The sequence below is a fragment of the Protopterus annectens genome, chromosome 5.part1 (genome assembly GCF_019279795.1).
Source record: "Protopterus annectens isolate FY-2018-M chromosome 5.part1, PAN1.0, whole genome shotgun sequence".
NCBI lineage: Eukaryota > Metazoa > Chordata > Ceratodontiformes > Protopteridae > Protopterus > Protopterus annectens.
The window spans coordinates 288,776,954-288,799,780 of NC_056736.1; the positions used below are offsets into that span (position 1 = coordinate 288,776,954).

At 44.4% G+C, this 22,827-nt stretch overlaps 1 protein-coding gene across 4 annotated transcripts in view; it reads right to left on the minus strand.

Annotated features, from left to right (window-relative positions):
• The window catches only part of ATP5PO (ATP synthase peripheral stalk subunit OSCP), a 474,569-nt gene that overhangs the window by 126,476 nt on the left and 325,266 nt on the right, over window positions 1-22,827 (minus strand). For 3 of the 4 annotated variants that reach the window (XM_044072960.1, XM_044072959.1, XM_044072958.1), the window contains exon 6: window positions 13,399-13,485. In XM_044072960.1, coding sequence (XP_043928895.1) covers window positions 13,399-13,485 — 87 coding nt within the window. Of the gene's footprint in view, window positions 1-1,736; window positions 1,761-13,398; window positions 13,486-22,827 lie in introns of those variants that run through there. The other variant, XM_044072961.1, reaches the window with a different exon arrangement.

The following is a 22,827-nucleotide window of genomic DNA, read 5'->3' on the forward strand; positions in this document are numbered from 1 at the left end:
TGTGCCCCACAGATGGAGAAATGTAACTCATCTCCCTGCACAAGGGAAGGCTATCAAAGGACCCTGTGAACTACAGACCCACAAGTCTGGTAGTCTCATATGCAAAGCCATGGAAAGAATCAACATAGAAATGGTCAGTAATGACATAGGAAACCTCCAAACACTGGATTCCGCCCAGTTTGGTTTTATCAAGGGTAGGTTATGCCTACTCAAGCTGGTGGACTTCTTTGAGAAGAATACCAAGGCAATGGATGGGGTAAATGGTGCATACTGCCTACCTTGGTCTGGCTAACGCATATGATACAATACTCCCTCAAGCACTGTAAACAAACTCATGAAATTAAGTACAAACCCCTATGTTACACACTGGATTGCCAGCTGGCTCTCAGATAAGACCCAGTTAGGGTAGCGGCAGCCACCATCACAAATGGGGCAGTCACTAGCAAAGTTCCCCAGGGCTCAGTGCTTGGTCCCCTAACTTCTGGCATCTACTTTTTGGAAGTTGATGCCAATGTCAAGGGCCGCTGGATGACCAAGTTTGCTAATGACAGCAAACTGGGAGGAGTCAGACCCCCCCCCCCCCAAGATGCTAACATAGGTTCATGAACCTATGACAGCAAACTGGGAGGAGTCAGACCCCCCCCCCCCCCAAAAGATGCAAACATCTTAAAGGAAGGACTAACAAACACAAAAGACTGGTGCTAATGTCACAGCTTAATGCTCTATGTCAAGAAATGCATAGTAGTACCCTCTGGAAAGATAGCCACCCTAAGAAACTACCTTGCTGAGAACATGTACCTAAGAGTAAAGCCAGTAGCCAAGGATTTGGAGACACATGTAGATAGCAACCTAGCTTTTGACCAACATTTGTTGAAGGTAGTTAGGAAATCATTCCATGTTGCTAAACTTATAAGCAAAAGCATTGCACTGCAGTCCAAAGATGTCATTATTCCTTTGTACTCTGCCCCCATTAGACCAACTACAGAGAACACCACTCCCTTTGGTATGTACTGGACCAGGCACACGGAAAAACTGGAAAGTCCACAGCCGTTCCTCATAAAAAGAATACACAGCTTTAAAACCATTTCGTATGCAGATCGCCTCAAAACCCTACCCCTATACTGTGTACCTTATACTCTATTAAGAAACAATCTCTTACTGGCATACAAAGCATCCTTGGATCCTGCTCTGATGGACCCTTTGCATATCTGCAAAATGAATGGCATCAGAACTACTCAATCTAGTGACAAACTTTGGTTGCAAAATTAATAGGAATTGTTGGATAAACAGGCATACTATTCTTTGGAACAGGTTTCCCATTAATGTTAAGCAGAGCTTTTCTTTGACCCTATTCAATAGTAACCTGGGCCAGTGGATAGGTAAAATGAAAATTCACCCCTGGATTTGCACCTGTCTCTCCCAATGGATACAAATCAAGCCTTGGCGTAAATATAACCTTCAAGACAACACAAGGACAGAAACATGTGAGACACATGGCTAAGTTTATAAAGGCCCGAGTGGTCATTAGCCTAGTATATACCAACAAGACACTATTCCCACTGCCTTTACACTTTACCATTGATACAAGACATTATAACTTTTGAAAAACATGTTAATCCCTCAAAAGACCAACGCAGCGGTTTCTTTTCTTGCTGAATTTTTGGCTCAAACTCACCTTGCCCATAAATCGTCCTCCGAAACTACTTTATTCACTCATTTGTTCTCCTTCAGAAGACATCCAGTTGGCTCATTCATTCTTTCTGGGGCGAGAGTCGGGAGTGGTAAGGATTAGCAATTTTCACATTAAGCTTAACTCTCCCAGAAAGGTTACTAAGCATACAGTACAGTTTTGTACCTACCATAAATGTAGATGTTCGAGTGTTCACCCTGCTGCAGTCATCACACTTGGTTATCCTGCCGTCAGGCGGTCCCGCAGTCGGCCCGCGTTCCAAAGTCATGGTCTGGCGTCGGTTGCTGTCGCTTCTTCCCTGACATCAGTGCGCCAGGGGTATACAAGAGGCATCCGATGCCATTTTCTTCAGTTTTTCTTGCCCCAGATGTCAGGTGCCCCCAATAGGTAGGCAATATATATATATATATGTATATATATATATATATATATATATATATATATATATATATATATATATATATATATATATATATATATATATTGCTATATTAAAAAGCTTCAGGCACAAGCAAATACACCACAGAGGTTGTATAGGATAGGGTGGTATAGATAAGTCCAGCTAGTTCAGAGGGGATGGAGGGAGGGTAACGTGGACTGCAGCAGGGTGAACACTCTAACATCTACATTTATGGTAGGTACAAACCTGTACTATGTTCATCGTGTTACCCTGCTGCAGTCATCACACTTGGGTTGAATCCCAAAGCTAAGGATGGGTGGTGGAGTTAGAAGAAGCTAGTAGGCCCTGCAAAACTGGAGTGGCAAAAATCAGCTCTAGTCTTAGAATACAGAAGTAAGTGATAGTGTTTGGTGAAGTTGTGCACTGAACTCCAAGTTGCAGCTTCCAGAATATCCTTGGTTGGCACCCCCCTGAGAAAGGCTGCTGATGTAGCTGTAGTCCTGGTGGAGTGGGACCTAATGTTAGCAGGTGCCGGTTTCCCATGATACGTGTAGCAGAAACGTATGCAATGTCCTATCCATTTTGAAATGGTCTGTTTTGAGATGGCTTTTCCTTGTGATCCTGCAGCACAGGCTACAAAGAGCTGGTCAGATTTTCTGAAAGCCTTAGTTTTATCCAAGTAGTAACGTAATTGCCTGTGAATGTCCAAAGAGTGCAGGAGTCTTTCTCCTTTGTTCTGGGGATTTGGGAAAAAGGTGGGCAAATGAATGGTTTGGTTTAGGGCCACACTGGATACCACACCTTTGGCATAAAGGAAGGGTTAGTTCATAGAGAGACTCTGTCTTGATGAAAAATGAGGAAAGGCTCCACTGCCATTAGTGCCTGTAGCTCTGAGACTCTTCTAGCTGAAGTTATTGCTAGTAGCAGGGCAGTTTTCCATGAAAGAAATTTTAAATCAGCTGAAAAAGCTGGTTCAAAGGGCGTCAGTGTAAGCTTTTCCAGAACAAAGTTGAGATCCCAAGTAGGTGTTGGTGCTCTCCTGGGCCGTCTTATGTTCTTAGCCCCTCTGAGGTACAGTCTTAGGAGTGGATGTAAGAATAAAGGAGGATCCGTGTTGTAATGAGCTGAAATTGCTGAGGCGTGGATCTTAGACGAAAAGGAAAGTCCTTTGTGCAACATCTCAGTTAAATATTGTAGAATTTGAGGAATGGTTGGATCAAGGGGATTTTGGCCTTTAGCCTGGTTCCAGGCGCAAAATCATTTCCATTTGTCTGAATAGGTTTTCCTGGTGCTGGACCTCCTGGCTTCTAAAATGACATCCATAACAGCTTTGGATAGAGGTGTCAGCTGGTTGTTTAGGTAATTTGCCATGCAGCCAGGTTTAAAGTCTTGAGCTGGCTGTGTAGAATCTGATTGTCTCGCTAGGTGAACAGGTGAGGAATTTGTGGTAAAATCCATGGTGGGCCGTGGGCCATGTTCCTTAGAATTGGATACCAGTGCTGGCATGGCCAGTCTGGTGCAATGAGTATCATTTGTGGCCTCTCTAATCTGACTTTCAGCAGTACCTTTGCTAGAAGAGGCAGTGGAGGAAAGGCATACACTGTTAATGTTTTCCAACTGAATGAGAGGGCGTCCACTTTCCAAGCTTGTGGATGGAATGTCCTTGAGCAAAATTTTTGAAGTTGGTAGTTTTGGGGGTTGGCAAACAGATCTATGTCTGGGCGTCCCCGTTTTTGAGTTATCATTGCAAATACTTGTGGATCTAGTTTCCACTCGTAGGGATCCATGATGTTTCTGCTTAGGTCGTCTGCCAATGTGTTTTTCTTTCCTGGCAGGAATTGTGCTTGTAATTGAACCTGGTAAGACAGTGCTGTGTTCCACAATGTCATTGCTTGCCTGCAAAGAGGGTAGGAATGTGTGCCCCCTTGCTTGTTTATGTACCACATTACTGTGGTATTGTCCGTCTTTATTATTAGTTGTCTTGAGTGTAAGAGGTCCTTGAAAGCTGTTAGGGCATTCTGTACTGCTAGCATTTCTTTTTGATTGATATGCAGATGCCTTTGATCTGTAGTCCATTTGCCCTGAATGCACTGTCCTGCCATGGGTGCTCCCCAGGCATAGTCCGATGCATCTGTTGTCATAATTTGCCTGGCTGTGGGTAAGGTGAAAGGCTGACCCTTGTTGAGGTGACATGCCTGTGCCCACCATAGAAACTCCTTTTGAAGGCAGGGAATGAGTGATATCATTGTTTCCAAGCTGTGGCTGTGCTGAGTCCATACGCTTTTCAGTTACCATTGTAATTTCCTCATATGCAGTTTTGTTATTAGTAGTATGCAAGATGCCATGAATCCCAAGGCCTACAGAATTTTTCTTGCAGGGAGTTGGGTCTTTGTTGCCATTATTTTGAAGTATTGAGTCAGCTGTTGTTGCTTGTCTGGCGTGAGATAACCCATCTGGGCCGTTGTATTCAAGCTGGCATCCAGGAATATTATGTTTTGTGAGGGCACTAGTTTTGATTTCTTTTCGTTTACTGTGTACCCTAGCTTAGAAGGTGTTTGACAAATGCCAGATGCTTTAAAAGAATGTCCTTGCTTTCTGCTTGAATAAGGCAGTCGTCCAGGTATGGATATATTTGAATTCCTCTGTCTGCAGTATGCAATTACTGGTGACAGGCATTTTGTGAAGACCCTGGGCATAAGCCAAAGGGCAGTGCAGAGAATTGGTAATGGGTTGAACCTGCAATGAAGCAGAGGTACCTTCTGCAATTTTGTCTGATAGGGACATGCAGGTATGCCTCCTTGAGGTCCAACGTTACTAGCCAAGCATTCTTGCCCAGCATGGGAAGAAGCTGCTGTAGTGTTAGCATCTTGAATTTTGGTACTTGTAGATAGGTGTTCAGAACTGAAAGATCCAGAATGGGTCTCCATGCTTTGTCTTTTCTTGAGACTAGAAAGAGTCTAGAGTAAAATCCTTGTCCTTGTTCCTGTGTAGGTACCTGTTGAATGGCTCTCATGTCCATTAGAGCTGTAATTTGTTTTTGTGCCTCTGCCCATTGATTTGTTGGCAGGTTTGGCATTCCTTTTATCCTTGGCAAGGTATGAAAGTGGAATCTGTATCCTTGAGAGACAATGTTTAGGACCCATTTGTCTTTTGTGATGATGTGCCAGTTGTCTACAAAAGTGCTAATTTTCCTCCCAAGGGAGCTGCCAAGAGAGATTTGCTTGGTAGTTTGAGGATTGAGTCATTGTGTTTGTCTTCTGCAAGCTTGGGGCCTGTCTTCTCCTCCTTTCTGGGTAGCAGTACCCCATTGGCGAGGTTAGTAAGGGCCTTGTGACTGACCTCTGCCCCTTGGGCGTCTGTATTTGCCCTCTCTGTGATCTGTCAGAAGCTGGAAAGGACTAGTTTTTTGTTGGCCAATTTCTGCTGAAACGAGGGGGTTGTACCTGTAAAAAATCCTTGACCGTCTGCATAGACTTTGCCTTATCCTCCATTTTCTTTAAAACGTCTTCTGCTTTGACACCAAATAATACATCCTGCTGTAAAGGTGCATCCAATAATTTTGCTTTAACATGATCAGGTAGGGTTTGTTCTTTTAACCAAGCATGTCTACGTATGACAGACCCAGTAACAGCTGCTCTACAGGAAGCTTCCAATGAATCAAATCCACATTGTAAAGTATGTTTGCCCACCTGTTCAGCTTTATGCAACAGATCCTGCATTTCCTTTAATTCAGACTGTTCAGAATGTGTGCTCATTTTTTGTTTTAATTGAGACATTAGGAATTGCTGATATTTCAGCATGTGAAACTGACAATTTAATGCTCTCATAGCCAGAGTAGCTGAGGTATACATCTTCTTTCCCCATCTATCTAGGGCTCTGGAATCCCTTTCAGAGGGCACAGGATTTTTAGCCATAGAAGCTTTAGCCCCTTTGGGACCCTGGGAAATTGTTTCTGGGTCAGCCACAGGGCTTTTATAAAGGAATTTGAGAGAGTCAGGTACTCTGTAGTACCTGTCTGGTTTGGCCGGAGCAGGAGGTAGAGAGTCTGGATTTAGACTAGACTCCAAGTAAACATCATCCACAATGTCTAAAACTGGAGGGATAGCAAGTGGTCTGTGCTGGGGTAATAAAAGGAACTCTCGGAGCCTTTTCTTAGAATCAGAGTAGTCCTGGCCTTCCCAGTGGAAATGTTCCCTCATGGTATGTAAAGTTTCCCCAAAGGAGTAGTCTTCAGGGGGAGATGCTGAGGGAATAGAGTCTTCAGCATCAGAGTCTTCATAAGGGGGGAATGTGTAATCCTGTTCCTCAGAAGAATCTGAGGAAATTGAAACCTGGTCAGAGGAAGCATAATCCTCCTCTTGTCTTGGTCTTTTATCCGGAGGGGGATGGGAACCCCCGATTAGGGTAATCAAATCTTCAGCCATCTTAAGCATCTGTTTCTTAGGCATGGGGCCTTGAACTGTAGACTGATGTCAAGTCTTTTTTGGTTTTAATGGAGTTTTAAGCTTAGCATAAGATTTAATGGTGAGTGTAGTCAGTCTGAAGACACCTTCTGCAACCGAAGGTGTTTCTACTGCACCGGGATCTCCTCCTGCTCTGGTGTCGGAAGGGCCCAATGAAAATGGCTGCGACGGCCTAGTACACTCCGCTTGAGAATCCGCAGCTGTCTGGGGTTCCAATTCTGCGGTCGTCAGGGGCTGCGTAGGCACCTCACTGAAAACCGGAGAACCGGCGACAGGCCCAGCAGAGGCCTCGGAGTCTGGCTTGTTCCTAGGCTGCCTGTCCTTATCCTTGCGTTTTTTATGCATGCCGGTCGTTGGCTGCTCCGACAGCATGATATAATTAAATTTCCTACCAAAGTAATGTCATGCAAAGTCAAAACGGCGTTTGATAGTTTGTTTATTAAACCTAGCACAAAACCGACAACCTGTGACGTTGTGGTCTGGGCCTAGGCAAGGAATACAATAAGAATGGAAGTCCTTATGAGGTATTTGCTTCCCACAAGAAATGCAATTGTTTAACTTTTTCGGACATCGGACTGAGGCAAGAAATGGTTCCCCAACTGGGTACTTGGCTTTATTGAAGACTTCGGACTGAAATTCGATTTGAAAATCTCAGGTGTCGGGTGACCGGCACTTGCGAACTGCTTCTGCTTCAGGCACAGCGTGGCAAGAAAGACTGAAGAAAATGGCGTCGGATGCCTCTTATATACTCCTGGCGCACCGACGTCAGGGAAGAAGCGACAGCAAGCGACACCGGACGAAGACTTTGGAACTCGGGCCGACTGCGGGACCGGCTGACGGCAGGATAAAGTACAGTTTTGTACCTACCATAAATGTAGATGTTCGAGTGCTAATACAGCTGCAGTAATCCCAGATGGGTTTTCTGCCATCAGGCGGTCCCTCGGTAGGCCGAATTCCAAAGTCTTGGTCCGGCATCGGTTATCGTCGCTTTCTGTTCTGACGTCAGTGAGGCCAGAGTATATAAGACACAGCCGACGCCATGTTCTTCAGTCTTTCTTGCCCCAGATGTCAGGTGCCCCCAGAAGGAAGGCAATACATAAATTATGCTTTTATGTGTATACATGCAATGCAATATAATCCAAAATCAGTGGTTGCAAGCAAATAAACCATAGAAGGATAACCCAGTCAGGTTGTATGAAGAGGTTGTTAGGCCTCATGCCTTTACCAAGTGGGGAAGGAGGGAGGGAAACCTGTACTGCAGCTGTATTAGCACTCGAACATCTACATTTATGGTAGGTACAAAACTGTACTATGTTCATCGTGCATACAGCTGCAGTAATCACAGATGGGTAGAGTCCCAAAGCTACGCACAGGGTGGTAGGTACTAGGAGGAACTGGGTTGAGCCAGAATGCCCTGCAAAACAGCAGTGGCAAGCCTGCTCTTGTTCTGGAATATAAAGGCAGGTGGTAGTGTTTTGTGAAGGTATGTACAGAACTCCAAGTGGCTGCCTCCAGAATATCTTTGGTAGGAACTCCTCTGAGGAAGGCTGTAGAGGTAGCTGTGGCCCTGGTGGAGTGTGATCTGATACCTGTAGGAACAGATTTCCCATGATAGGAATAACAAAACTGTATGCAGTGGCCTATCCACTTTGAAATAGTCTGCTTGGAAACTGGCTTCCCTTGAGCCCCTACAGCATAGGACACAAAGAGTTGTTCTGATTTCCTGAGGGACTTTGTTCTGTCCAAATAGTAATGTAGCTGCCTATGGATGTCTAAAGAATGTAGCAGCCTTTCCCCTTTGTTTTGAAGATTGGGGTAAAAGGTAGGAAGGTGTATGGCTTGATTTAAAGCTACCCTGGATACCACTTTAGGCATAAGTGATGGGTTGGTACGAAGGGAAACCCTGTCCTGATGGAAAATGAGAAAGGGCTGCACCGCCATGAGGGCCTGTAGTTCCGAAACTCTACGAGCTGAAGTGATAGCCAGAAGGAAGGCAGTTTTCCAGGACAAATATTGCAAATCTGTTGAGGCAGCTGGTTCAAAAGGAGGCAATGTTAATTTTTCTAGTATGTAATGAAGATCCCAGGCTGGTATTGGTTGTTTCCTTGGTGGTCTAATATTCTTAGCCCCTCTGAGGAACTGTCGTAAGAGTGGGTGAGAAAATAAAGGAGGATCCGTGTTGTATTCTGCAGAAATGGCTGAGGCATGGATTTTTATGGAAGAAAATGAAAGTCCACTGTTCAGCAGCTCAGCTAGATACTGTAATACCTGAGGCAAGTTCAGTTTTCTAGGGTCCTGGCCTTTTATCTCATTCAAAGTACTAAACCGCTTCCATTTTGGAGTAAGCTTTCTAGTAGATGGCCTTCTGGCCTCCAAAATGACATCCTGCACCTCCTTGGAGAGTAGGGTCTGTTGTGGTGTTAAGGAATTTTCCATGCAGTGAGATTGAGTGTTTTCAGCTGACTGTGGAGAGTTTTGTAGCTGTGCTGAGTCAGCAGAAGAGGCATTAGAGGCAGGGACCAGGGAGGAGTATGTGTTAGGCTCCTCAGCAGTGGGTACCAGTGTTGCCTTGGCCAATCTGGAGCAATCAGTATCATCTTGGTCTGTCTGCTCTTGCTTTCAAAAGTACCTTGGGCAGAAGAGGCAGAGGTGGGAATGCGTAAACTGTCCATGCTGTCCAACTGAATGAAAGGGCATCCACTCTCCAGGCCTTTGGATGAAAGGTCCTCGAACAAAACTTTTCCAATTGATGATTCCTGTGGGAGGCAAAAAGATCTATGTCTGGCCTCCCCCACACTTGGGTTATTTCTGTAAACACCTGAGGATGTAACTTCCATTCGTGTGGATCTGTCATATTTCTGCTTAATTTGTCTGCCAGCGTGTTTTCCAATCCTGGCAGGTACTGTGCTTGAAGTTCGATTTGCCATTCCAGAGCCAAGTTCCAAAGAGTCATGGCTAGTCTGCACAAGGGGTATGAATGTGTCCCTCCTTGTTTGTTTATGTACCACATTACTGTGGTGTTGTCTGTTCTTATTAGTAATTGCCCTGGATGCAGGAAGTCCTTGAAAGCTGTAATTGCATTTATTACTGCTAGCATTTCTTTTTGATTGATGTGAAGGTGCTTTTCCTTTTGGGACCATTTGCCCTGGATGCACCTGTCCGTCATGTGCGCCCCCCAGGCGTAATCCAAGGCGTCTGTTGTGATAACTTGCTTTGCTTGAGGCTTGCAGAATGGGAGGCCTGTGTTTGCTTGACAAGCTTGGGCCCACCATAGAAATTCCTTTTGCAAACATGGGATTATTGGTATTATTGTTTCCAAAATGTGACTGTGTTGAGACTATAGGTTTTTTAGGTACCATTGAAGTTTCCTCATATGCAGCTTTGCACATGGAATTAAAAGAATGCAAGATGCCATGAATCCCAGAGCCTGCAGGATTTTCCTTGCAGTAAGCCTGGTACTTTTTGCTAGTATTTTGAAGTAGTGAGATAGTTGCCCCTGTTTTTCTGGCGTAAGATAGGCCATCTGGGTGTTTGTGTCCAAGTTGGCACCCAGGAAAGTTATTTTCTGAGATGGTGTTAGCCTTGATTTCTCTTTGTTGATTGTGTATCCCAGAGAATGCAATAACCGTGTCACATATGCCAGATGTTCCAGAAGTATGTGTTTGCTGTCCGCTTGGATCAGGCAGTCGTCCAAATAAGGGTAAATTTGTATCCCTTGAAGTCTGCAGTAGGCAATCACTGATGCCAGTCACTTTGTGAATACTCTGGGCGCAGTAGATAAGCCAAAGGGCAATGCACAGAATTGATAGTGGATTGAACCTGCAAGAAATCTGAGGTATCTTCTGCAGCTTTGTCTGATTGGGACATGCAGGTATGCCTCCTTGAGGTCCACTGTTACCAGCCAAAACTTCTTGCCCAGCATGGGAAGAAGTTGCTGTAATGTGAGCATCTTGAATTTTGGTACGAGTAGAAATGTGTTTAGGATGGATAAGTCCAAAATGGGTCTCCAGTCGGTTCCTTTCCTTGGTACCAGAAAAAGTCTTGAATAAAAACCTTGACCTTGTTCGTGAGTAGGTACCTCTTGAATAGTTCTCATGCTTATGAGCTTTGAAATTTGTAGTTGTGCCTCTGCCCTTTGATTCTGTGGCAGGTTTGGCATGCCTCTCATTTTTGGAAGTGTGAGAAAATGAAATTTGTAGCCTCTGTTTATAATGTCCAGGATCCATTTGTCTGTTGTGACAATATGCCAATTGTCTGCAAATAATGCTAGCTTTCCTCCCAAAGGTGCTGCCAGCTGAGATGTGCTTGGCATGGAAATGAGGGAGTCATTGGGTTTGCTTCCTGTATTGTTGTGCACTGTCCTCGCCACCTCTTGGTGCTGGAGTTTGCCATTGTCGCCCTCTATATGATCCTTGTGATTGCCCTCTGCCCCTTGTGCGTCTGTATCTACCTCTTTGGGGTTTGTCAGTGGCTGGAAAGGACCAGTTTTTTGAAGGCCAATTTCTGCTAAAACGTGGTGGTTGGACCTGTAAAAAGGCTTTGACAGTTTGCATAGATTTGGCTTTTTCTTCCATTTTCCTTAGTATCTCCTCAGCATTAGTGCCAAACAGCACATCCTTTTGTAAAGGAGCATCTAGAAGTTTAGCTTTCACATGATCAGGCAAGTTTTGTTCTCTAAGCCAGGCATGTCTGCGAATGACTGATCCTGTAGCAGCCGCTCTACTTGAAGCCTCTAGGGCATCATAACCACATTGTAAAGTGTGTTTACCCACTTGCTCTGCACTATGCATCATATCCTGTAACTCCTTTAAATCTGGTTGTTCAGGTTGAGACATTTTATTCCTTAATTGTGATAACAGGAACTGTTGATATTTAAGCATATGAAACTGACAATTTAAGGCCCTCATGGCTAGGGTGGCCGAGGTATATACCTTTTTACCCCACCTTTCTAAAGATCTTGACTCCCTTTCTGCAGGAAGTGGATTCTTGGCAGTGGAGGCCTTCAATCCCTTGGGGCCTTGTGAAATGGTTTCAGGGTCAGCATTATGGCTTTTGAAGAGAAATTGGTGAGAGTTGGGTACTCTGTAATACCCATCAGGTTTGACTGGTGCAGGAGGCAGAGAATCCGGGTTAAGGCAAGCCTCCGAGTAAACATCATCAAGTATGTCCAAAACAGGGGGTATCGCCAGAGGTCTGTGTTGAGGTAACAAAAGAAATTCCCCAAGTCTTTTCTTGGAATCTGAAAAGTCTTGGTCTTCCCAATGGAAGTGTTCCCTCAAGGTGTGCAAGGTTTCCCCAAAGGAAAAATCCTCAGGAGGAGATACAGAAGGGATGGACTGTTCTGCATCCGAATCCTCAAAAGGGGAGTAAGAGTGTTCCCCTGCATCAGAATGTTCTGATAAAATGGATCCCTGATCAGAAGAGGGAGAATCTTCTTCCACTCTGGGTCTCTTGTCCGGAGGGGGTTGAGAACCTCTGATAAGAGTAATTAAATCCTCAGCCATTTTAAGCATCTGTTTTTTAGGCATGGGACCTGGAGATGGGCCCTGTGCAAAAGGCCTCTTAGGATGCCTGGCTGCTTTGGATTTAGTGAAGGCCTTAATAGAAAAAGAAGATGAGGGTCTAAAGACACCATGGGTGGAGGAGGACCTGTCCACATTAGTAGGTTCAACATTAGCAAAGGCTTCGGTAGTTGTAGTCTGGGAAAGGGCCGAGGTCCCAGCGGTCTCAGGTACAGAGGACACCGCCAAAGGAGTGTCGTCGGTAGTCAGGGACTGCAAAGGCGTCTCGCTGAGAACCGGACCACGTGTAGCCTGTTTTGGCGTGGTGTCGGTGGGGACCGCGGGCCTTGCGTGTCGGTCCTTTTCCTTGCGTTTTTTGGACAAAACGGTAGTCGGAGTGTCCGACGACATTTTATAATCAAAAGCTTTACCAAAATAGTGTTGGGCGAACTCCACCGGCTTAATAGTGCGTTTATTGAAGGTAGCGCAAAAGCGACAGCCAGAGACGTCGTGGTCTGGGCCTAAACAAGGTATGCAGAGGGAATGGAAATCCTTATGCGGTATTTGCTTCCCACAAGAAATACAATTATTATCTGACATCGGTCTGAGGCAAGAAAAGTTTCCCCAACGGGGTACTTGGCTTTAATGAAGACTTCGGTTTCCAAAATTTTCGTAATTCAGGAGCTGGCCGACCGGCACTTGCGAACTGCTTCTGCTTCGGGCACCGCGCGGCAAAAAAGACTGGAGAACATGGTGTCGGCTGTGTCTTATATACTCTGGCCTCACTGACGTCAGAAGAGAAAGCGACGACAACCGACGCCGGACCAAGACTTTGGAATTCGGCCGACCGAGGGACCGCCTGACGGCAGAAAACCCATCTGTGATTACTGCAGCTGTATGCACGATGAACATCCCAAGTGTGATGACTGCAGCAGGGTAACACGATGAACATCTGAAGTGGACGTGTAATGCACACTGAACAAGACTATCACTAACAAACTACATAATCCTGCACATGCATCAGCCCCTTAATGCACATACTTGACAGACGCTTCTCCAGTCTCCACCAGAGAAACTGCTATACTGTACAGAGTACCTTCAGATATGCTCCTCTCTCCCACTCCTCCCATCAAGGAAAAGGAAAGTAGGCATAGTGTTTTCATTTCTACCACACCCTTGACAGCTCCTCCATAATGAAGCAACTAATTGATTTGATACCTAGGTCATAGGACTTTATCCCTCTAAATCATACAGCAGACTACTGATCATCTTTCTTAAAAGAAAAAAATACATCACTTCACAGCAATGAACTCAAGTGAAATTTACACAATAAACCAATCTTACCTTAGTCTCTAGTTTCAGGATCTCTCCTTTAGCCAGGAAGCCATTCAAAGCATTTTTTAATTCTGTAAGGTTGGCTTCATCCAGTGGCTGAAGGAAGAAAAACAAAAAACAAGTTTAACATTTTGTGGGTGTAACAAAAAAGAATACTTAGTCATGTCAAATGAATTTGATTCAAGCCACAGAAAAGTATGAAAATGTAAACATGGCAGCTTCTTAAAAGACTCCACAACCATCAAATTGTAGTGCGCCATAATGCCCAGCCATGTGCTCAACTACTTCTAGATCAGATCACTCATACTACACTGGAAGATATCGCCAACCTGCTAGCTGACAGATTCAGCGCAAACTTTACTCCTTCTGTCCCCACCTACCATATCACAATGCACACCAGACTGCCTAGTATCTCTAGAGATCTCTGCACTCGCCAAGGCCAAAAACACAGCCTCAATGGGACCAGATAATATCCCAGGTTATTTACTAAACAATCTAAAACAAGACCTAGGGGATCCATGTGGCGTTCTCTTTAATCATAGCTCGAGAATTGGCTATGTTCCTGCAGAATGAACAGCAACAGTAATCCCCCTGCACCAGGGCGGGGGCATCAACGGACCCTGGGAACTACAGGCTCATAAGTCGTAACCAGCCTCATCTGCAAGGCCATGGAAAGAATTATCAAGGACCTTTATCAACAAGGACATAGATGACTTTCAAATGTTAGACCCAACCCAGTTTGGCTTTAAGGGTAGATCATGCTTATTAAACCTGGTGGGCTTCCTTGAGAAAGTCACCAAAGCCATGTATAAAGGAAAGACCGTGCACATTGCCTATCTTACCCTTGCTAAGGCTTTCGACACAATTCTCCACTCTGGAGTCATTGAGAAATTCTCCCAGACAGGGATTAACCCTTCACTAGACGAGTAGCCAATTTGGCTCACCAACAGACCACACAGTCAAAACTGGTGACACCGCCTCCATCAGTGGACCCGACACCAATGAAGTACCACAGGGGTTTGTGCTGGGCCCCTGCTTGGCATCCATTTCTCAGAAGTCCAGACCAAAGGAGATGGCCGTTGGCTCAAGTTCACTGATGATTGCAAACTGGGAGCAATCACAGAGGGTCTATGTTATAACAACGAACACTCAAAAGAGCAAACTCTGTTATATCGACCATAAAAGAACGAAAATAAAAAAGAGCGAACAGTCAGAACAGCAAATGTTTTCCCAGGGAAAATATTTGCTGTTCCCAAACACACTAAACACTATTTTAAGTGGGGGGCTTCGCCACCCCCCACCCCCACTTAAATATACCAGCTCCGAGATCGCACTACAGTGCCGAAAATGGCAAAGTGATTGAAGCGGCCAAGCTACTTCTTTCGCAGGGAAAGAATTTGCTTAAAAGCCACTTCATCATTTTGCGTTTGTCATTTACAGTTCGACGAAGATGCATTCAAAATAATGTGTCTTTGTTCTTCTGACAGGAACCCATCACAGAGACCCCCAATGATGTCAACAAACAAATGCCTGGTGCCAAAGGCGTGGTCTAAACCTAAATGCAAAAAATGCATTATTATTCCTTTTGGCAAAATAGAATTCCCTACAAATTACAATACTGACAGCACCCCCCCTCCGAGTTCCAACCTAGTGGTGCGAAGATTTGGGAACACAGGTTGACAGCAATCTGAACTTTGACCACCAAGTTTTCACAGTGGTAAGAATAGCCTTCTACATAGCGCACCTCATCAGCACACTAGGAGTATAATGCACCCTTTTACATGCACCTTACCAGACACCTGCAGCAGGTGGAGAGACCTCAAAGGTTTCTCACCAAGAAAATATAGGGACTCCAAACCATAACCTACATGAACAGGTTGAAAGCCCTGTCACTTTACTTTGCATCTTACAAGCTGCTGAGAGGTGAATCGTGCCTGGCCTACAGGGCAATCTCCAACCCTGCCCTAACGGAAATGGTGCACATCCGCAAGTCAAATAGCACAAAAGTCACTCACTCTAGGGATCTCAGCCTAGCTTGTGACTGACAGAACATGTTGGAGAGACGTATGTCTCTCACAGATTACTGCTTCTCTGGAATAGACTTCCTATTCATGTAAAACAGAGCTCTTCACTGATCCTATTCAAACACAACCTAGACAATCTGGATGGGAGACCAGAAATTCTCCCCTGGGATGGTACCCATGTCCCTCATAGACAGGGTAGCCAGTGCAGATCACAGACCTGCTCTATTCATAAATTCATTCTGCAGACTACCCAAAAAGAACAAATGGGAATACTTGGGATTAACATGGCTAGGCTTGTAAATGCTCTAGGGCCGCTAACCTAGTAACCTCCTATGAACCATTCCCATACATCAGGTGGCAATTAATGGCAAAATGTTTAGTTACTTTTAGGGGTCATCTGTCAAGCATGAACACAGGCAACTCATGTTAACATAATTAGAAAAGCACACCACTCAAAAAAAAAAAAAAAAAAAAAAAAAAAAAAAAAAAATGTTGCCCATCCAAAGAGAGAGAAGATGGAATGACGTAAGGGGCATGACAACCTGTTGAAAGACAGCTTAAGATCTAGTACTTCAGTTAAATAACTTGCAGCTTATCTACATTACCTTCACACAGCTTTACAAGGTTTATTCAGTTGGTTCTTTCATAAGAATTGATCCAAAAAAGCTGAACACAAAAACGTCTCTCCCAACTCAAAATTTACTCTCCCCATGCGCAGATGGCAGAAAATGCAGGACTAATTCTCTGGAAGATGAACTACTGTTAGAGAGTATACAATGGATGACCTTAATAAGAAATTTAAAAGACTAAGATTATTCCAAAAAGAGGAAACTGGGAGAAAGAAAAATTTGTAAAGTTCAGGGTGGCAAACCACATAGTATTCTACAAAAAGTTCTGATTCTGCCCATGATGCAATTTCAAGAGTGGGATGGCTAGTGGTGGTTTGAACTTCAGACAAGATGGTCTTTACAAAGAAATATGAAGCCAAACTTTAAAACAAGTTAAAATTAATCTGCCACCTTTTAATTGACCAAGCTTTACAGCTGCTAAGTTTTCTCCCTGCTTGCTTACAGAGGAAGGAAATGCAATGACTCACTTGAAGTCATATCTGCAGAATGCGGGCCCCCCCCCAAAAAAAATGTTGAAATGGTCATCCATACAGTGCATCACCAGAACAGGTCAGTCAGATGAAATGTTTAAAATAAATTCTGAAATTATCTAAAATCACAGATATGAACACCGAGATCCTATCACTATGGACAGAAAAACAGCTTGGAGGGATAGTTATATCTTACACAGGACACCTCTGCTCAGGAAAGTACAGTTTTGTACCTACCATAAATGTAGATGTTCGAGTATATACACTGCTGCAGTCATTACACTTGGGTTATTCCTGCCGTCAGGCGGTTCCCCAGTCGGCCTGAGTTCCAAAGTCTTGGTCCGGCGTCGGTTGCTGTCGCCTCCTCCCTGACGTCAGTGCGACAGGGGTATATAAGATGCAGCCGACGCCATTTTCTTCAGTTTTTCTTGCCCCAGATGTCAGGTGCCCCCAAATAGGTAGGCAATTCAAATTGCTAATAAAACATACATAAGAAAAGCAAACAACTTTCAGCTACCAGCAAATACTCCCCATAGGTAGTAAAGGGTAGACGACATAGGTACGTACCAGCAAGTAAGAGGGGAAGGAGGGAGGGTAACCTGGACTGCAGCAGTGTATACACTCGAACATCTACATTTATGGTAGGTACAAAACTGCACTATGTTCATCGTGTTACACTGCTGTAGTCATTACACTTGGGTAGAATCCCAAAGCTGAGGTAGGGTGGCTGGTTCTATAAGGCATTAGGGGTGGCTATAAGGCCCTGCAGCACTGCAGTGGCGAAGCCAGCTCTGGATTTAGAGTATAGAGGCAGATGGTAATGCTTGGTGAAGGTATGTACAGAACTCCAAGTTGCTGCTTCCAAAATATCCTTGGTAGGTACTCCTCTGAGGTAAGCAGTTGAAGTGGCTGTTGCCCTGGTGGAGTGAGATCTAATGCTGCTAGGTATAGGTTTCCCATGGTGTGTATAGCAGAAAAGTATACAATGTCCTATCCATTTTGAAACTGTCTGTTTTGAAATGGCTTTTCCCTGTGCTCCTGCAGCATATGCTACCAATAATTGCTCAGATTTCCTGAAAGCTTTGCTTTTGTCCAAGTAGAAGTGTAACTGCCTGTGAATGTCCAAGGAATGCAGTAGTCTCTCCCCCTTTATTCTGTGGTTTTGGATAAAAAGTTGGCAAATGTTTCCAGGAGCAGAGCAGTTTTCAAAGAGATATATTTTAATTCTGCTGTGTTAGCTGGCTCAAAAGGGGGTAAAGTTAATTTTTCCAAAACAAAGTTGAGGTCCCAAGTTGGAGTAGGTGCTCTACAGAGCGGTCTTATGTTTTTAGCCCCTCTGAGGTACTGTCTTAGCAAAGGATTAGAGAAAATTGGTGGATCCGTGTTGTAATGAGCAGAGATGGCAGAGGCGTGGATCTTGATGGATGAGAAGGAGAGGCCTTTGTCCAGCATCTCAGTTAAATATTGTAGTATCTGAGGAATGTTTGGGACATGAGGGTCAAGGCTGTGAGCTTGGTTCCAGGCACAGAATCTCTTCCATTTATCCGAATAGGCTTTACTGGTAGTAGGCCTTCTGGCCTCCAGAATGACATCCATAACAGCTTTGGAGAGCGGCATTGCTTGCTTGACTAAGGAATCTTCCATGCAGCTAGGTTTAAGGTCTTTAGCTGGCTGTGTAGTATCGGATTGTTGTGCTGAGTCAGCAGATGTGGGATTTGAGGCAAAATCCAGGGTGGTCCTTGTGCTAAGTTCTTTAAGATTGGGTACCAGTGCTGGCGTGGCCAGTCTGGTGCAATCAGGATCATCTTTGGCTCTTCTTGCCTGGCTTTTATGAGTACCTTTGGCAGGAGAGGTAGTGGTGGGAAAGCGTATACTTGTAGTTTTTTCATGCTGAATGAGAGGGCATCCACTTTCCATGCTTGTGGATGGTAACTCCTTGTGCAGAATTTCTGTAGCTGGCAGTTCATTGGGGATGCAAATAGATCTATGAGCGGGCTCCACCATTTCTGTGTTATCATTCTGAATATTTGTGGATTCAATTCCCATTCATGGGGATCCATGATGTTTCTGCTTAAGTCATCTGCCAGTGTGTTTTTCGATCCTGGCAGGAATTGTGCTTGCAGATGAACTCGATAGTTTCGAGCTGTGTTCCACAAGGTCATGGCTTGCCTGCAGATGGGGTAGGAGTGAGTACCCCCTTGCTTGTTTATGTACTACATAACTGTAGTGTTGTCTGTCTTTAGTAGTAGTTGTCCTGGATGCAGCAGGTCCTTGAGAGCTACAAGGGCATTTTGTACAGCTAGCATCTCTTTTTGATTGATGTGAAGATGCCTTTGTTCTGCGGGCCACTTGCCCTGAATGCAGTTGCCTGCCATGTATGCTCCCCAGGCGTAATCCGATGCATCGGTTGTCAGTGTTTGCCTGGCTGTGGGTTGAGTAAAAGGCTGTCCCTTGTTGAGGTGACAAGCTTGAGCCCGCTATTGAAACTCCTGTTGAAGGCAAGGAATTAGTGGTATAACTGTTTCCAATCTTTGACAGTGTTGAGACCATACATTCTTTAGGTACCATTGTAGCTTCCTCACATGCAGTCTGGCATATGGAATTAGTAGTATGCAAGATGCCATGTAACCCAAGGCCTGCAGAATTTTTCTTGCAGGGAGTTGGGTCTTTGTTGCCATCAATTGAAAGTATTGAGTCAGTTGTCCTTGCTTGTCTGGCGTGAGATAAGCCATCTGGGCAGTTGTGTTTAAGATGGCACCCAGGAACATTATCTCTTGTGAGGGCACTAGTTTTGATTTCTTTTTGTTTACTGTGTACCCCAGGCAACTTCATAACTTTTTTTACAAACGCCAGATGCTTTAGAAGAACGTCCTTGCTTTCTGCTTGAATCAGGCAGCCGTCCAGGTACGGATACATTTGAATTCCTTTCTGTCTGCAAAATGCAATTACTAGTGCCAGGCACTTTGTGAAGACCCTGGGCGCAGTAGATAAACCAAGGGGCAGTGCAGAGAAATGATAGTGCATTGAACCAGCTATGAATCTGAGGTATCTTCTGCAGTTTTGTCTGATAGGGACATGCAGGTATGCCTCCTTGAGGTCCAATGTCACAAGCCAAGCTTTCTTGCCCAGCATGGGAAGAAGCTGCTGTAGTGTCAACAGTTTGAATTTTGGAACATCCAGATAAGTGTTTAGAGAAGAAAGATCCAGAATGGGCCTCCAGGCTTTGTCCTTTCTGGGAACCAGAAAGAGTCTTGAGTAAAATCCTTGTCCTTGCTCCTGTGGTGGTACCTTTTGAATAGCTCTCATATCCATGAGTGCTGTAATTTTTTTTTTGAGCCTCTGCCCATTGATTTGGTGGCAGATTTGGTATTCCTTTTAACCTTGGCAGAGTGTGAAAGTGGAACCTGTAACCTTGAGATACAATGTTTAGAACTCATTTGTCTTTGGTGATCATATGTCAGTTGTGATAGAAAAGTGCCAGTTTTCCTCCCAAGGGGGCTGCCAAGAGAGTTGTTTGGCAGCTGTAGTGGGAAGTCATTGGGCTGCTTTTTATATGGTTGGGGCTGGTCTTCCTCTTCTTTCTGGCCTGATGCAACCCATTGTCGAGGCCTGTATGGACCTTGTGGTTGACCTCTACCTCTTGGACATCTGTATCTGCCCCTTTGAGGTCTGTCTGTAACTGGAAAGGATCAATTCTTAGTTGGCCAATTTCTGCTAAATCTAGGAGGCTGAACCTGTAAGAAATCCTTCACCGTTTGCATAGATTTTGCCTTACCCTCCGTTTTCTTTAATACCTCTTCTGCCTTAACTCCAAATAAAGTACAGTTTTGTACCTACCATAAATGTAGATGTTCGAGGATCCACATAATTTTGCTTTAACTATGACCTGGTAGCGTATGTTCTTTTAACCAAGCATGTCAGTTCTAATGACAGATCCTGTAACTGCTGCCCCAGATGTCAGAAGACCCTGAAAAGCTAAGGCCAAAACCAAAAATTCCAAACATACCTGCACCAAAAATATGTACAATATATACAAAATTACCAGAATATAACCTCAGCTACACAACCACCCTGAACACAGAGGGAAGGAGGAGATAAATTGGACTGCAGCAATGTGGATCCTCGAACATCTACATTTATGGTAGGTACAAAACTGTACTATGTTCTTCATTCCACATTGCTGCAGTCCTAACTATTGGGTAGAATCCCAAAGCAGAGGTAAGGGCTGGCAAATCATAAGGAAGCAGGAACTGACAACATGCCTTGCAAAATAGCTGTGGCAAAACCAGCCCTAGACTTAGAGTAGAGAGGAAGGTGATAATGCTTAGAAAGTATGCACTGAACTCAAGTAGCTGCCTCCAAAATATCCTTAGTGGCCACCCCTTAGAAATGCTGTAAAGTGGCAGTAGCCCTAGTGGAATGAGGCCTAATTCCAGCTGGAATCTCCTTGCCATGATGGGAATAACAAAATGCAATGCAAACCCAATCCACCTAGAAATAGTTTGTTTTGACACAGGCTTGCCCTCACGAACCCAAAACAAGAACAAACAACTGCTGAGACTGCCTAAAATCCTTAGTCCTGCTCAAATAATAACGCAATTGCCTGTGTACATCTAAAGTGTGCAAAATCTTTTCCCCTTTATTTTGGGGATCTGCATAAAAAGTAGGCAAATGAATAGTTTGGTTTAAAGCCACACTAGAAACCACCTTAGGCATAAAGGAAGGATTAGTGCATAAAGATACCCTATCCTTATGAAAAATCAAAAAGGCTCTACCGCCATAAGGGCCTGCAACTCAGAAACCCTTCTTGCAGAAGTAATGGCCAACAAAAAGCAGTCTTCCATGACAAATATTTCAATTCAGCAGTAGCCGCGAGCTCAAAGGTTGTAGAGTAAGTTTCTCCAACACAAAATTGAGATCCCAAGCAGGAGTAGGAGCTCATTGGGGTCTTATATTCTTTGCCCTCTAAGAAATTGCTTGAACAAAGGATGAAAACAATGGTGGGTCACAATCATAGTGAGCTGAAATTGCTGCAGCATGAATCTTAATGGAAGAGAAAGACAAACCTTTGTCCAATAACTCAGTAAGATATTGAAGAGCCACACTCAAATTAGGCTCAGAAATCTCCAAATTGTTTGCTGCACTCCAAAATAAAAATCTCTTCCATTTTTTCTGCGTACACTTTCCTTGTACTAGGTCTTCTGGCTTCCATAATCACATTTAAAACTTGTTGAGGAAGTTGAGACCTGCTGTCTTTCAAAACAGAATATGCCAGGCTGTTAGATGAAGAGAGTGAAGCTTGACATTGAGCAGGTGACCGTCCCTCTGAGACAACAGGTGTGGAATCAAGGGTAAAGGCCATGGAGGCTTACCAGACTCCTCAGTAATGGGTACCAGTGCTGCCGAGGCCAATCTGGAGCTATTAAAATCATCCTTGGCTTGTCTGACCTTTAGAAGCACCTTTGGGAGAAGAGGCAGAGGTGGAAAAGCATACACATGAAGATTTTTCCAACTGAAAGAAAGAGCATCCACTTTCCAAGCTGTGTGATGAAACCTCTTTGTGTAAAACTTTGGCAGCTGGTGGTTTAGTGGAGAAGCGAACAGATCTATGTCTGGAGTTCCCCATGACACTGTCAATTTGTGAAATACATGAAGATCCAGTTTCCACTCGTGGGGATCCATGATTTGTCTGCTTAACACATCTGCTAAGGAGTTCTGTGCTCCCGGCAGAAACCTTGCCTGAAGAGTTAGTTGCAAGCTGAGCGCAGTCTCCCATAAAATCATTGCTTGCCTGCACAATGGGTAAGAATGTGTTTCCCCCTTGTTTGTTGATGTACCACATGACAGTTGTGTTGTCTGTTAGAATCAACACCTGCCCTGGAAGAAGTAACTCCTTGAAAGCCATTAATGCAAACTGGACTGCTAACATCTCTTTCATGTTGATATGTAGATGCTGTAGTCTGGCAGGCCACTTGTCTTGTATCCACTTTCCATTTAGATGAGCTCCCAAGCAATGTCTGAGGCATCTGTCGTTAGAATCTGACTCGCCTCTGGCGGGTCACAGAGAGTCCCTTGTTTAGGTGACATTCCTGAGCCCACCACAAAAATTCCTTTTGAATGCAAGGTATTATTTGAATGACAGTGTCCAAATCCTGGCAGTGCTGTGTCCATACATTTTTGAGATACCATTGCAGCTTCCTCATATGCAGTTTGGCATTGGGAAGCACCAGAATACAAGATGCCATGAACCCTAAGGCTTGAAGGACTGTCCTTGCAGTCAGCCCGGACTGAAGAGATAGTTGATGGAAGTAACTG